Consider the following 13541-nt stretch of genomic DNA (forward strand, 5'->3'; position numbering starts at 1 on the left):
ACCCTTTGGAGGGGCCCGACCCCTCAGTGACAAGGTGACGCCATATGAAGCATTTGAAGTAGCTCCACCTGCAGCAGCTCCACCTGCAGCAGCTCCACCTGCAGCAGCTCCACCAGTAACGCGCTGCTCTGACACTGAAGCTTCAGTATGAGCAGAGTGATGAAGTCACAGAGAATCAGAGATCAGACACAGACGTTTTACTGCACACGCAGTACTTTTACTGCATGATGGGGACACAAACAGATGGACGTCCACAGATTTCAGAAGTCTTTATTTCTAGTGTTCACAGTTTAACATTCGTCTCTTCAGGTTTGTGATTCTCAGAGCAACAAGCACAGATCATTTGCTGGATTCAGTCCTGCAGAGGACAGGAGGACGTCTTTGGTCTGTCTGCTCCTCCTCAGCTTTTGGCTTAAAGGTGTAATTTGACATACTAGTTTCAAACAGTCTCGTTTGTCCTGAGTGAGGCGTTCAGATGAATCTGAGTCTCCTGTCTCGTCCAGAGATGAGGTCAGAATACGATCAGTCTTTGGTAGGCAGCGGATTAAAGTATGAAGTATTTCTCTGAATGATGAGGTCGAGCTTCAGCTCAGCTGGTGGACAGACATGTCCTCAGATGTGAGCTGTGAATCTGAGGAGACATTTTCCACAAGTCAAAGAACATTTCTGTCAGTGTACCAGCACGCCGATCACTGGGACGCTGAACGAGTCAAAGCTTCCTGATCTGAACTCTCCTTTAGCCAAAAGACAACAGGAGAAAACCACGTTTTACCAGCTTATCATCACATCTTCAAGGAGCACACCAAACCCAGTGTCAACCAGTCATCTGAAAAACTCACAGAGGATGCAGGTCTGTGGGATGAACAGCTGAGCGCTGCTCTGAAGCTTCTGTCTGAGGAGACGCCGGGCGGTTGGTGGACAAACAGTTTGGCCTGTTAGCGTGTAAAGTGAAAACATAAAGGAGCGACGATCGAACCCTGACGTCCGACTTATGATGACCACGAGTCTGCTGGATGTCGGGGTGAGCAGCTGTTGGCTAACATGTTCGCCACAGCTGCTTCATAAGATGATAATCTGTCAGGTCTGGTGTCGCTCAGCTTGTCCTGCTGCCCCCAACGCTATGTTCACCAATCAGCCGACTGTTAGCTTCTTTGTACATTCATCACACTGACTGACAAACTGACTGCCTCCATTTTTCTTCCCTCATTTTTGGCTTTATAAATGTTTTCTGATGGCAACTACAGGACAACCAATCCTCACACGGCGTATATAAAGATGAAGGACATGGCAGCGTGGGGCCCCCTGGTGGCTGGCTGCAGTACAGGTCATAAACCCCGCCCCCTCCATGTTAGTGGACGGGACATAAAGTCAAAGTCCACGTCAAATAAATAAAGATGGTTTCTGACGTTCTCACGCTGTTTATGTTCAAGCGTTCATTTTCCATTTTAGTTATTTGATGCTCGAAGAACAGGGTGTGATGTCATGATTGACAGCTCATGTGTGTAGGGGCGGGACCTCAACACTGCACCCCCCATCAATACTGCACAGACTCTGACTCTAAATGACATCACCAGGACAAGATGGCAGCCCCCGTCACGCCAACATTCTGGCTTCATTTAAGTACAGTGGGGGGACGTTGAGAGACGTCGTCCGTCTTTATTTACTGTCCCAACAGACGCAATCAGTCTTTTAAACTCAGGACCTTCAGTCAAACTTAAGAACTCATTTCCTTAACAGCACAGCAGAGCAAAAAGATTACGAGAAAAAATAATAAAGAGACATTAGCTAACTAGCTAATGTTAGTAGTGTTAATATTGAATGTAGCCAAAAGACATTCAATATGAAGATCTTAAAACAAAAGCCATGTTTAGAGGGTCAATCTGGGCGTATTCATGGACTACATCGAGCTCGTTTTACATGAACTGTCGGTTTGGTTTGTTGCCTTTAGCTGCTCTGACGTGGACATTTGGTTTTCTGTGTACTTTGTACCGATGTACTTTGTTTTTGAAGACCTTCGTGTTAATTCCTGTTACAGACGTTCTGTCATTTTATTTCTTTGCTCCATGTTGGAAACAAGAAATCAGCTTTCCTCTTTAATCTACTGTGTTTTGTCTCAAAATGAAATGCTGGCTAACACTGAGCAATAAACTTTTGAGACAAAAAATATCTTAATTCCAGTCACTTTAGCCTGTTCTGGCACCAGTAACATTAAGCTAGTAATATTAGCTTGTTTTTGTCAAACTAGTTGACATAAATGTGATCTTTCTTTCTTTTTTGGTTTAAATGACATTAACCTGCTCGTTAACAAACATTTGCTCATTAGCAACTTATTTCCGATTGTGGACAAAAAGGTGAAAGAGCCAAAAACCTTTGGCTGAAAATTACTCATTAGCTTTGTTTATTTAGCTAAATTATCTTATAAACAAATGTTAGCATATCTTTTGTTAAGTTATCTTTCTTGAAAGTTTGCTGTGTTCTGACTGGAGGAAGGAATCGTGTCTGAGTTGACATTAACTGCTGCTGAATCCCTCAAACACAGCATGTAGCATGTTTCTGCACAGAGGTTAGCGGTCAGCTCACCAGCTACAGGAGTTAGATAATTAATTCACTTCAGACACTCGTGTGATTTTCCGTCCGTGGCTGTGAGCAGAGTGAATAAAGGTTTTTGTTATTCGCGAAGCGATGCTGTGTCTTAACACAGTTTAATAGTCTTTGAGGACGACTGAAGGTCCTGATGTACAAAGAGACAGATCAGACCGGGACTGTGGACATGCAGTTGGCCAGTTATCAGTAGCCTTCTAACACCTTCATCAGTACTCTGGCAGGGTCTCGTCGTAGTCCATGATGCTCAGTTCGTGTCTCCTCTGGCGGACAGCGAGGGTCAGGTCTGCAGGGGGCACTGGAGCTCCAGAGGCAGGGAGGCTGGGAGCCAATGCATGTCTTGGGGGCTCTGTCTGAGGACTCCCAGTGAGGAGAGTGGCCTCCTCTGCCTCCTGACCCAGAGGAGGACTCTCTAGCTGCACCTCCTCATCCTCCTCGTCTTTCTCCTCCTCCTGCTCCTCCCCTTCCTGTTGCTCCTCCTCCTCCTGGCTGCAGTTGGTCGGTCTGAACAGCTGTCGCGCACGCTGCTCCAGGAAAGAGCCGACGGCCAGCGGGGAGTCGATGGGGGAGAGGGAAAGGGGGGAGGAGGAACAAGAGGGGAGGTGCAGGGGGGAGGTGGAGAGGGCCTCCATGCCTCCGTTTAGTATACCAACAGAAGAAGAGGAGGGGGGGGGCACGCGGCTGCCCTGAGGAGCTGGTACAGCATCACTGCTGCCGTTGGGCCTGAGAATGAGACAGATGACATCACATGACATCACATGATCACAGCACTGATATCATCAGTGACGTCATCCCTGTGATTGGTTTAGACACCTGTTTCAGGTTTACCTGCTGCAGACGTCCTGCGGCCGGCTGTGGCTGTGTGCGTCCAGGTGGATCTGACTGTACAGGTGAAGCATCTCAGTCTGCAGAGTCTGGGCGAGTCTCCTCAGGGCGACACAGCGACTCTCACAGGCCGACAGCTCACCTCTGACACGCAAACAAGATGGCCGGCGGTCAGCGAGCGCGTTCACATGCACGTCAGCATCATTGAGCACTTCGTCCTGGTTCATCTACCTTTTTGTTGTTGTTTGGTGATTTACGTTAGCTGTTTGTTAGCCATTAGCTGTTTGTAACTGTTAGCTCTTTGTTAGCTGTTTGTAACTGTTAGCTCTTTGTAGCTGTTAGCTGTTTTTAGCTGTTTTTTAGCCGTAAGCTGTTTGTACCCAGCAGTTGCTTGTGACTGTTAGCTGTTTGTTAGCCGTTAGCTGTTTGTAACTGTTAGCTCTTTGTTAGCTGTTTGTAACTGTTAGCTCTTTGTTAGCTGTTTGTAACTGTTAGCTCTTTGTAGCTGTTAGCTGTTTTTAGCTGTTTTTTAGCCATTAGCTGTTTGTACCCAGCAGTTGCTTGTAACTGTTAGCTGTTTGTTAGCCGTTAGCTGTTTGTAACTGTTAGCTCTTTGTAGCTGTTAGCCGGTTTTAGCTGCTTTTTAGCCGTTAGCTGTTTGTACCCAGCAGTTGCTTGTAGCTGTTAGCTGTTTGTTATTGCGTAGCAAAGTGTTCAAAGATGATTGAGCACAAGAGACATCGCGGTAATTAATTCTGCGTTGACTCTGCTTTTCACTGATTGGCTCCAATAATGTTATTTTGGACTTTAGTAGAGATGCAGCCAAACATGAACAGAGCTTTAGCATCAAACTAACGTGCACTGATGAGGACCCTGCAGCTTCACATCAGAGGGACGACTGAACAGTGACGAGCTTCCTGTTCGTTAGGCTTTCGAGCGCCGCGCCACCAGCATGTCACCTCAGCACATTCTGTCTGCAGGACGCAGCTGCTGCGTGGCGACACGTCACACATTATGTCAGAGAAAACAGAACTGGACTCTGACCTGCTCTGGGCCTTGGAGTCCTCCAGAAGTTTCTTCTGATCCAGGATCAGCTGGTCTTTCTTGGCCAGCTGGTTCTCCAGCTCCGCTATCCTGTGATTGGCTGCTTCCAGCTTCTGTCTGTGCTGGACATCACTGTCCTTCAGCCGCTGGTACTCCTTACCCACACTGCACTGCAGCATGGACGCCTCCTGACCAACACACACACACAGACAACATGGAGTCTGGACTCAGTGCTGGCCTGTCCTGTGTCAGAGCGTGTCCCGTGTTTTATGTCCTGTGAGTGTGTCTGTCGTTGATTCTGCTCCACACATTTCAGTTAGTGTCCAATGATGCAGGACAAAGTCTGCAGTCAGTCTTTCTACGTCCTCCATTATTCTCTGCTGACATCTGTCGTTTCATCGTGTTCTGTATGTTCTTCCTGACGGTTCTGTGTTCTAAACATCACTGATCTGCATGACTGGACATGATCTCAGCAGTCTGTCACTTTAATCTTACCCTGTTTAATCCCTGTGACATAAACCATTCATTAAGATGCTGACCTGCCTTTAAATATACCAACAATGCACTGAGGTCACTGAGGTCATTGGGGTCACTGAGGTCATTGGGGTCACTGAGGTCTGCTGAGTGTCTGAAAGTCAGATGTGTGTTACGCTTCGAGGCCGACAGACAAAAGTGAACAGAATCAATGAAGTGATAAATAACTGTTGCAGAACCTTGAATGGAAAAAACTGTTCAATCCCTCAGCAGGTTTCTGAAGAGCTGGTTTACCATGTGACCCCAAAGGTTTGTTTCCAAGCTGAAGGGAAGTTTTCACTGAAACATGACGACTTTCATCATGTGGCTGTCATCTGTGATGCGTTCACGGTCCTGACGGGACTTGATCTGGTCCTGTTTAGGACGGGATCCAGCTCCATGTGACACTGGGCCATCTGGCCACAGGTTCACCAGACACCTGAACAGGTTTACACCGAGACCATCACTGCCTCAACGAAGCGTCAGAGCTCCCTCCAGCATCCTCTGACCTCACCACACCTCCAGACCGTGATGAGGCACCGTCCTTCCAAACCACCGGGACAGCGCTGTCCCCAAAGTGTCTGTATGTTTGTACACATGTGCATGTTTGTGTGTGTGCGTGTGCGCTCACAGTGCAGCGGTGTGTCTCTCCTCCCTCCAGCTGTTCGGTCAGACCTCGGTTGGTTTCTCTCAGCAGGACGAGCTGCTGGTTCAGCAGGAAGATCTGCTGCTGCAGCTGCTCGCTGCTGCACAGCTGGACATGCATGGACATGCATGCACACACACGCACACACAGCACGCACGCACGCACACACGCAGCACGCACGCACACACACACACACGCACGCACGCACGCACGCACACACATTTCTGTCATTGCTTGTGATGAAACAACATTCTATCTGCATCGCATCGTTTCCATGTTTGTTTCTTTACGAACAGTGACAGTGACATTGAATCGTGACATCAGCCAATAGGAGTTCTCCTCACCTTGAGTGACAGCTGGGTCAGCTGGTGTTCTGCATTGTAAGCCTCATTATTGGCTTTCTGAAGCTCCACCTCCAGATCCCTCAGCCTGCTCTGACACTCCTGAAGCTCGCTCTGAAACAGCCAATCACAACACAGGTGGCTTTAAAACAACCAATCAGCACACGACGAACACGAGCCTTGACAGTGATGATGTGCTGCAGCAGGTGTTCACAACGAGGAACATTCTGGAACTGTGACAGCACGCGCACACACACACACACACACACACACACACCTCCTTTATTGAAAGACAGGTCAAACTGTGGACTGGAGTGCGTGCGTGCGTGCGTTGCGTGCGTGAATGCGTGCGTTGCGTTGGTGCGTTGGTGTGTGCGTGCGTGCGTTGGTGCGTGCGTGCATTGGTGCGTGCGTTGGTGCGTGCGTGTCAGCACCTGCAGCCTCTGGTTGCTTCTCTGCTCGTCTTGTTGCTGCAGCAGCAGTTGTTGGATGTGTGTGTGCAGCTGCTTGGTGTGTGTGTGCGTGTCCTGCTGCAGCTGTGTGTATCGTCTCTGCTCTTCGTCCAGACTCAACTTCAGAGATCGAATCTCTTCATCCTGAGCGCTCAGCTGACCCTTCTGCAACACACAAGCACAGAGAAACACACTCAGGAACACACACACGCACACACAGACCACCTTACGTTTACTGAGTCTTCCACATTCCACAGTTTGTCTTGAAGGTGGCGTAAGAGTAGAGGTCAGAGGTCAGGACACAGGTCACCTCTGCTCTGACAGACTGAAGCAGTGTCTGTCCTCCCGTCGTCTGAAGTCACCACATGATGAGCACCAGAGGACCCCGAGGTCCCCGAGGACCAGAGGACCCCGAGGTCCCCGAGGACCAGAGGACCCCGGTGTGGCCTGACGATAAAGTTGTTCTTCATTATTGGTGCTGTTGACTTTCGACCTCCTCGGTCAGTTTCTTCTCCTGCACCTCAGCAGGAGGTGAAGATGTGTCAGAGGTCCCTCCTCTGACTACATACATGCAGATTTCTGCTCACATGGACCAACGTGGACCGATGTGGATCAACGTGAATCGATGTGGACTGACGTGGATCGACGTGGATCGACGTGGATCGATGTGGATCGATGTGGACTGACGTGGATCGATGTGGATCGATGTGGATCGATGTGGACTGACGTGGATCGATGTGGATCGATGTGGACTGACGTGGATCGATGTGGATCGATGTGGACTGACGTGGATCGATGTGGATCGATGTGGACTGACGTGGATCGATGTGGATCGATGTGGACTGACGTGGATCGATGTGGATCGATGTGGACTGACGTGGATCGATGTGGATCGATGTGGATCGATGTGGACTGACATGGATCGATGTGGATCGATGTGGATCGATGTGGATCGATGTGGACTGACGTGGATCGATGTGGATCGATGTGGACTGACATGGATCGATGTGGATCGATGTGGATCGATGTGCTCTTGAAGTCAAAGCATGTGTGATTTTCACACGTTGAAGGAAGATGAAGAAAGAAAAGAAGGACGGAGGAAAGAGGAACTAACAAACAAACATCAACCCTTCACATCAACACTCTGCAGTTATGGGGCAGTGTTACCATGGCGACGCTCTGCTCCTCCAGCGCGGTGGCGTTGATGACCCTCCGTAGCAGACGGCGGTTTCTGATGGCGTGCTGCTGACGTTTGAAACGTTCGTACTGCAGCTGACTGTGGACCAGCAACAACTGACTCCTCAGGGACTGAAGCTCCTCCCCCTGGGCGGGGCCTGACACACACACACACACACACACACACACACACACACACACACACACACACACACACACACACAGAGGATACATGTCATTTACTCATATCTGTAGACTGAAGGTGATGCGTTTAAAGCCCTGCAGGAAGTCTGGACGTCAGAGTGTTTTGGAGCTGACTTTTCCCTTTGAAGTTCGTTTCATGTGTTTCTGTGTGGGAGGAAACTGAGAGCTGAAAACGTCCCTCTCTCCCAACAATGACCCAGCAGGTGGCGCTAGAGGAAAAGCCACAGGGTCATCCTCTGAGGAAGATGGACGGTGAATCAAATCCGACACGGCGGCTCTGCGTTACATTATTAAACTACGTGAACTCGTTTTTAGCTGCTAATTAGGAAACAGGAACAAACGGTCGGATTAGTGCCGTTAGTCTGGTTAGTGATAATAAAACCAGTCCAAATGTCACTTCCATCACATGCACAGGCAGAGACAGAGAGGACAGAATGGAAAGACTGTCCTCAGGACGTCTCTGACCCTCTGGTTTCAGGTGTGAGGGCACAATGTGTTTGATGTGTCAGTGTCACGTCAGGTCTATGACAGACTGATCACCAGAGACTGGATCGAATCAATAAGTCAATAAATCAATCAAGAGATTTCAACTGATGGTGTCAGTGAGGTGAGAGTGTGGTCAGTGTTAGCTTCAGGTACCTTTGGTTTTCATGCTCTGCTGTTTACCTCCAAAATGACTTCGATCCACCGACTTATTCACAGCTGACAACCTGCGACACGCACACGCACACACACGCACACGCACACACACACACACACACACACACACACACACACACACACACACAGTTAACCGTCACATGTGATCTGCCAGAGTTCAGCTTCTCACTAAAAGCTATCATTGGTTGAAATCCAGGAAAAGGAAACGTTACGAAGCATCAGCACAGGACAGTGAGACAGACGGAGTCCCACAGGACAGTGAGACAGACGGAGTCCCACAGGACAGTGAGACAGACGGAGTCCCACAGGGCTCTGGTCTGGTTCCACCGCGGTTTACTGTCTCCATGGTAACAGCCTCACCTCCTGCTGAGGCCCTCGTGGGCATCGTGACCGTGGACAATCAGCTGGTCCAAAACCTCCAGAGGAGAGATGCAGGTCTTGTCCTCGTCCCTGTCCTCCTGTCCTCTCTGTAGCACCTCCTACAGCACCAAAGTTGATCAAAACATCAGTATTTTAACGAAGACTATCATGAAGTTATTAGCCGTTCACTTATTCAGCTGACTTCTAAAAAAAGGGCCACTTGAGACAAAAAGTCTCCATTTTTTAATGACCAGAACAGAGAACCCTGCCACCGTCCATCACGTCTACTCAGTGTAATGAAGACGTTTCAGTCCTGACAGAAGCTGTGACGTGGACACTGATGGACAGACGGCAGTCTCTGATCCTGAGCCGTCCTCAGAGTCATGCTGAAGCTCTTTATACTCCATTCTTTTCTCGTTACCTTACTTTGACTTGGCAGATAATTAGCCTACAACTTTTGTGACTACGGTTCCCATCATGCTTTGGGGGATGTAAACAGGAAGTACAAATGCAATGGATTGAGTGAACTGGCTGTGAGTCCTGTTCATTTGCCGTTTATTGAGCCACCATTGAGAGTTAGCTGAATTAGCCATTAGCAGCTCCTGTTAGCAGCTCCACCTGAAGCACCACCTTTATCTGACGCCTACACCTTCACTCCACCTCACAGTCTGAAAACCTCTGCTCGGGTTCAGTTTACCTGCGTCTTCTTCCCGATGAAGAGCGTGGCGGCTCGCGGCAGAGCGAGTTCAAACAGGGGCTCGTACCGGGGGGCGGGGCTCTGGTCTGTTTGGGCGGGGCCAAACAGGGTGGAGCCTTCAAACTCTGTGGAGGGGTGAGAGGGGGTGAGGCACAGTGAGATGGAGGGAGGAGGGCGGAGGGCTGAACCTGACGAGGCCTCGTCATGGCTGGGGGTGGAGGTGAGGAGGACGGGCTGGGAGGAGGAGGAGGAGGAGGAGGAAGGCTGCTGGGCTCTGACCTCTGGAGAAAAAGAAGAACATCAGCGTCTGGAGTCATGACACGAGGTTGAAAGCTCCAGAAAAAGACAGCAAGTGAACCTTGAGTTTAGCTCACAGTTTGGATTATTCTGATTGGTCGATGCTACTTCCTTCATTACACCCTGGTCCAATCGGATGACACACCTTTCACCTGCACAGGTGACAAATCTCATCAACTGACCTTCGCTGTTGTTGTTGTAGCTGATGACATCACTCTGACCTCCCTCCTTCTCTGTGATTGGCTGAAAGGATGTCCCCTCCGTCCCTGTGAGCAGCTTCACCTGTGAGGACCAGAGACACTCCTTCACAATAAAAGCCTTCCAGTGAAGAGAAGAGAGCTGAACATCCACCTGCAGTCCTGATCTCACCTGGTTGTTGTTGTCAGGAGTCAAACCGCCATCTTGGTTCCCTTCAGTCAGTGGCGTCCCTGGGACGGTGGCTGACGAGGGACATTTCACACCTGGATGACGGACAGACAGATAGACAGAGTTTCAGAGAGGTATTGATCAGACGACAGTTTGTGAACGGGTCTCACGGTCTCACCTGAGGCGGAGGTGGTCCTGCTCAGTGGGTGGGCGGAGCCTGCAGCAGCAGGTTCGGGAGGGGGCGTCGACAAACCACACTGTGAGGAGGGGCTCCATGTGACATCATCAGCCTGAACGCAGAACCAATGTGTGAGCAGAGGAAGTAAGACAACAAAGAAGAGAAGAAGAAGTGAAATTTACCTGAACGAAGGAGCTGAGCGTCAGACGTCCACACGGCCGAGGACAGACTGAGCTCCCTGTCAAAAGGACGACAGAGGACATCCACTAATTTCAAAGAGTTTTCACTTACTCAAGAAAAACACGACGGCTGCTTCCAGGTGACTCACCTGAGCTGCAGACGGTCTCTGAGGTGACGCTCAGGTGAGGCAGGGGGGAGGACAGCGGGGGAGGTCTGGGTGAGGAGGAGGGGGATGGGGGAGGGTCTCTCAGGGAGGAGTAGATGTCTTCCTCACAGGAGGACTCCAGAGGGTCCAGAGACAGTCTGGAGCACTCGATCACAATGTCATGGACTTCGTAACACCTCCACCTGAGACAGACAGGAAGTTAGCGCTCACTGGTCTGAAGTGGGCGGGGCTCAGCAGAGAAAGGTGATGTCACTTCTATTTCATTTTGAAAATTCATGTTTATTTACTCATTTCATCAGTTCAGAGTTTCTTCTTCTTCTGTCTTTTTTATGTTGAAAAACCTGAGACTGAAACCAGCAGCAGGTTCACCTGCGCACTCACCTGGTCGGGTCCAGTTCATAGTCCTGAGTCCCCGTGACCAACTCTGGGTGGACCCTGACATGTTCCAACATCGGCTGAGACACAGACAGACAGAGACAGAGACAGAGACAGACAGAGACAGAGACATTTCTCATTAAATCAGTGAGACATCAGTCACATTACACATCATGGTTCCCTCTTACATTCACAATCACACTTCAATGTTAAAGACATTGTAGTCTGTGTCTCAACCGGTCTGAGCTGGTCTCTGCCTGTCTCTTCTAGTCGGAGCTGGTCTCTAGCTGTCCCTGTCCTGGTCCGCACTGACCTTGACGACCTCCTGGAAGGTGTCCAGGTTCTCCTTCATGCTGTAGTGCAGCCTCAGGTAGGAGATGAAGTTACAGGGGAACATCCCATACAGACGGTGGAACAGGGAGTACACACCTGCATGGAGGTGGACCAGGTGGACCACAGGGACATGGCCTGCAGGAGACAACAAACAGCCAATCAGAACACCCTTAGCCCACTTTCTGGGACATAAGTCAGACTAAAGACCAGTTAACTGAGGACGTGTGTGTGTGTGTGTGTTACCGGGGTTCTTGTAGCTCCAGGCGGCGAGGCGTCCGAACACGTCAAAGAAGTCATAGATGTGTTGTTTCCCGGCCTGAGGGATCATGGGTAACAGCGTGATGAGGACCAGGACTCCGGTGATCAGGACCACGACGTCCGTGTCGGTCTGGGGAAACGGTTCAGGCTGTGAGGACGCCAAGCAGCTGCACTGGGGTCAGTTTGTGGTCTGAACGGCGGATCTACCTTCATCCACAAACTGACGAGGAGCAGCGTCGCTTTAATTAAGGTTTGTGTGAGGTCCAGGTCCAGGTCCGGGTCTCAGATCAGAAACCACCTGAGCTCCGGCCCTGCTGTGTGCGAGCGTGTACTCCTACGTACTCGAGTATCAGTAATCAGATTACCTTGAGGCAGCGCAGCAGGGACGGCAGCAGAGCCGAGCGGCTGATGTGATGAACCCAGGGAGGCTGCTTCCTGATCAGGTGACCCAGCAGGGTCAGACCGGCCAGTCTGGTTCCAGGTCTGCTCAGAGACTCGTTGAGCTTCTCCAGCAGCGGCTGAGGGACGAGGACATCGCGTTTACAACCTGACATAAACTGTGTGACACGCTCAGGGACAGGGCCGCCGGCTCACCTTATGATGAGGCTCTCTGATGGAGGACAGGAGGAGCACCGCCTGAGAGGAGGACGAGTCCAGGTAATACTCCACCAGAGACGAGAGGACAGCACCTCCTCTGTCTGACAGGAGGAGGCACAGGTCACACTGAGGGTCCGTCCAAACCCACACAGCCCACAAGGGGGCGCGTGGTCTCTCAGCAGACTATTAGAGTCCACTTGAGAGCAGAGACATGCAGAGACAGGTAGAAACATGCAGAGACACACAGAGACATGCAGAGACAGGTAGATAAACTCACCTGTACTCAGCTGCTGGTTCACTGCTGCTCTGACTTGCTCCGCCTCCTGCAGCTCTGAACTGTCCAATGAGAGCAGGAGCTCACTGATACTCACCTGCTCCCTGGACATCATGAACACCTGGAGAGACAGAGAGAGAGGACACACACACACACACACACACACACGCAGACACACACACACGCAGGCACACACACACACAAACAAACACACACAGACACACACACACACACACACACACACACACACACACACACACACACACAGTGTTTCAATCTCTTAAATTAAACAAATCGTCGCTTTGAATTCTGGGAGATTCTGGGTCTTTTTTTCATTGATGAGAATAATGTGCAGATTAATCAATAATCATCTGTGTATCAGCAGGTAAAGTACTTATCTGTACGTACAATCCACTGTTATACTACACAGTATTATCATACTCAGTATGCGTATTTTACTCTGTGTACAACTACATGGACACTACGTCAGTGAGCGATCTGAATACTACCGGTACGATGTACTCTGTGAGTTTACACTGCTGACGAAGTATTCTGTGTATTTCCTGTGTACTCACTGTTGTGTAATCTCTCTGAGTCTCTGATGTCACAGCTGTTACGTAACAAGATTGATGTGACGTCTTTTTAGCAATAACCTGAGTTCCGATGGAAGCTAACAGTTAGCATAATTATCACTTCCTGTCTTGATCAAACTGCTCAGTCTGACTTTACAGCAGCTCACAGCTAACTGCGGGCTGCTAGCCTAACATGCTAACATGCTAACAGCTGAGCCGTCGGTCTGCTGTGTGTTTTGAAGTTTAGCAGGTTAGCTAACGGCTGACAGCGTCACCTTCCCGCCTGCAGCTGTTCGATATCTTCCGGTGCTCAGAAACAAACAGACCGTTTAAAAACTAAACCGTTAACGTTAAAAATGACCTGATAGAACTCGGTTACCTTCAGACCTGTTGATCCGAGCAGGGCGCAGCCATGTTGGGCAACAC

At 49.9% G+C, this 13541-nt stretch overlaps 1 protein-coding gene across 1 annotated transcript; it reads right to left on the reverse strand.

Moving 5' to 3' along the window:
- Positions 1-254: 254 nt before the first annotated feature.
- On the reverse strand, positions 255-13541 carry tsc1a (TSC complex subunit 1a). Its single transcript, XM_070964967.1, has 22 exons — positions 13495-13541; positions 12547-12664; positions 12267-12370; positions 12038-12190; positions 11658-11802; positions 11395-11549; positions 11088-11161; positions 10689-10888; positions 10543-10598; positions 10361-10472; positions 10186-10277; positions 9999-10098; positions 9520-9800; positions 8823-8941; positions 8442-8512; positions 7590-7756; positions 6405-6587; positions 5974-6084; positions 5615-5737; positions 4471-4658; positions 3430-3570; positions 255-3324 (listed from the first exon to the last, which is right to left on the reverse strand). Exons 2-22 carry the CDS (start codon positions 12656-12658, stop codon positions 2811-2813), a joined length of 3201 nt encoding a protein of 1066 aa, XP_070821068.1. The 5' UTR covers positions 12659-12664; positions 13495-13541; the 3' UTR covers positions 255-2810.

The sequence above is a fragment of the Chaetodon trifascialis genome, chromosome 6, assembly GCF_039877785.1.
Source record: "Chaetodon trifascialis isolate fChaTrf1 chromosome 6, fChaTrf1.hap1, whole genome shotgun sequence".
In the NCBI taxonomy this organism is placed as follows: domain Eukaryota; kingdom Metazoa; phylum Chordata; class Actinopteri; order Chaetodontiformes; family Chaetodontidae; genus Chaetodon; species Chaetodon trifascialis.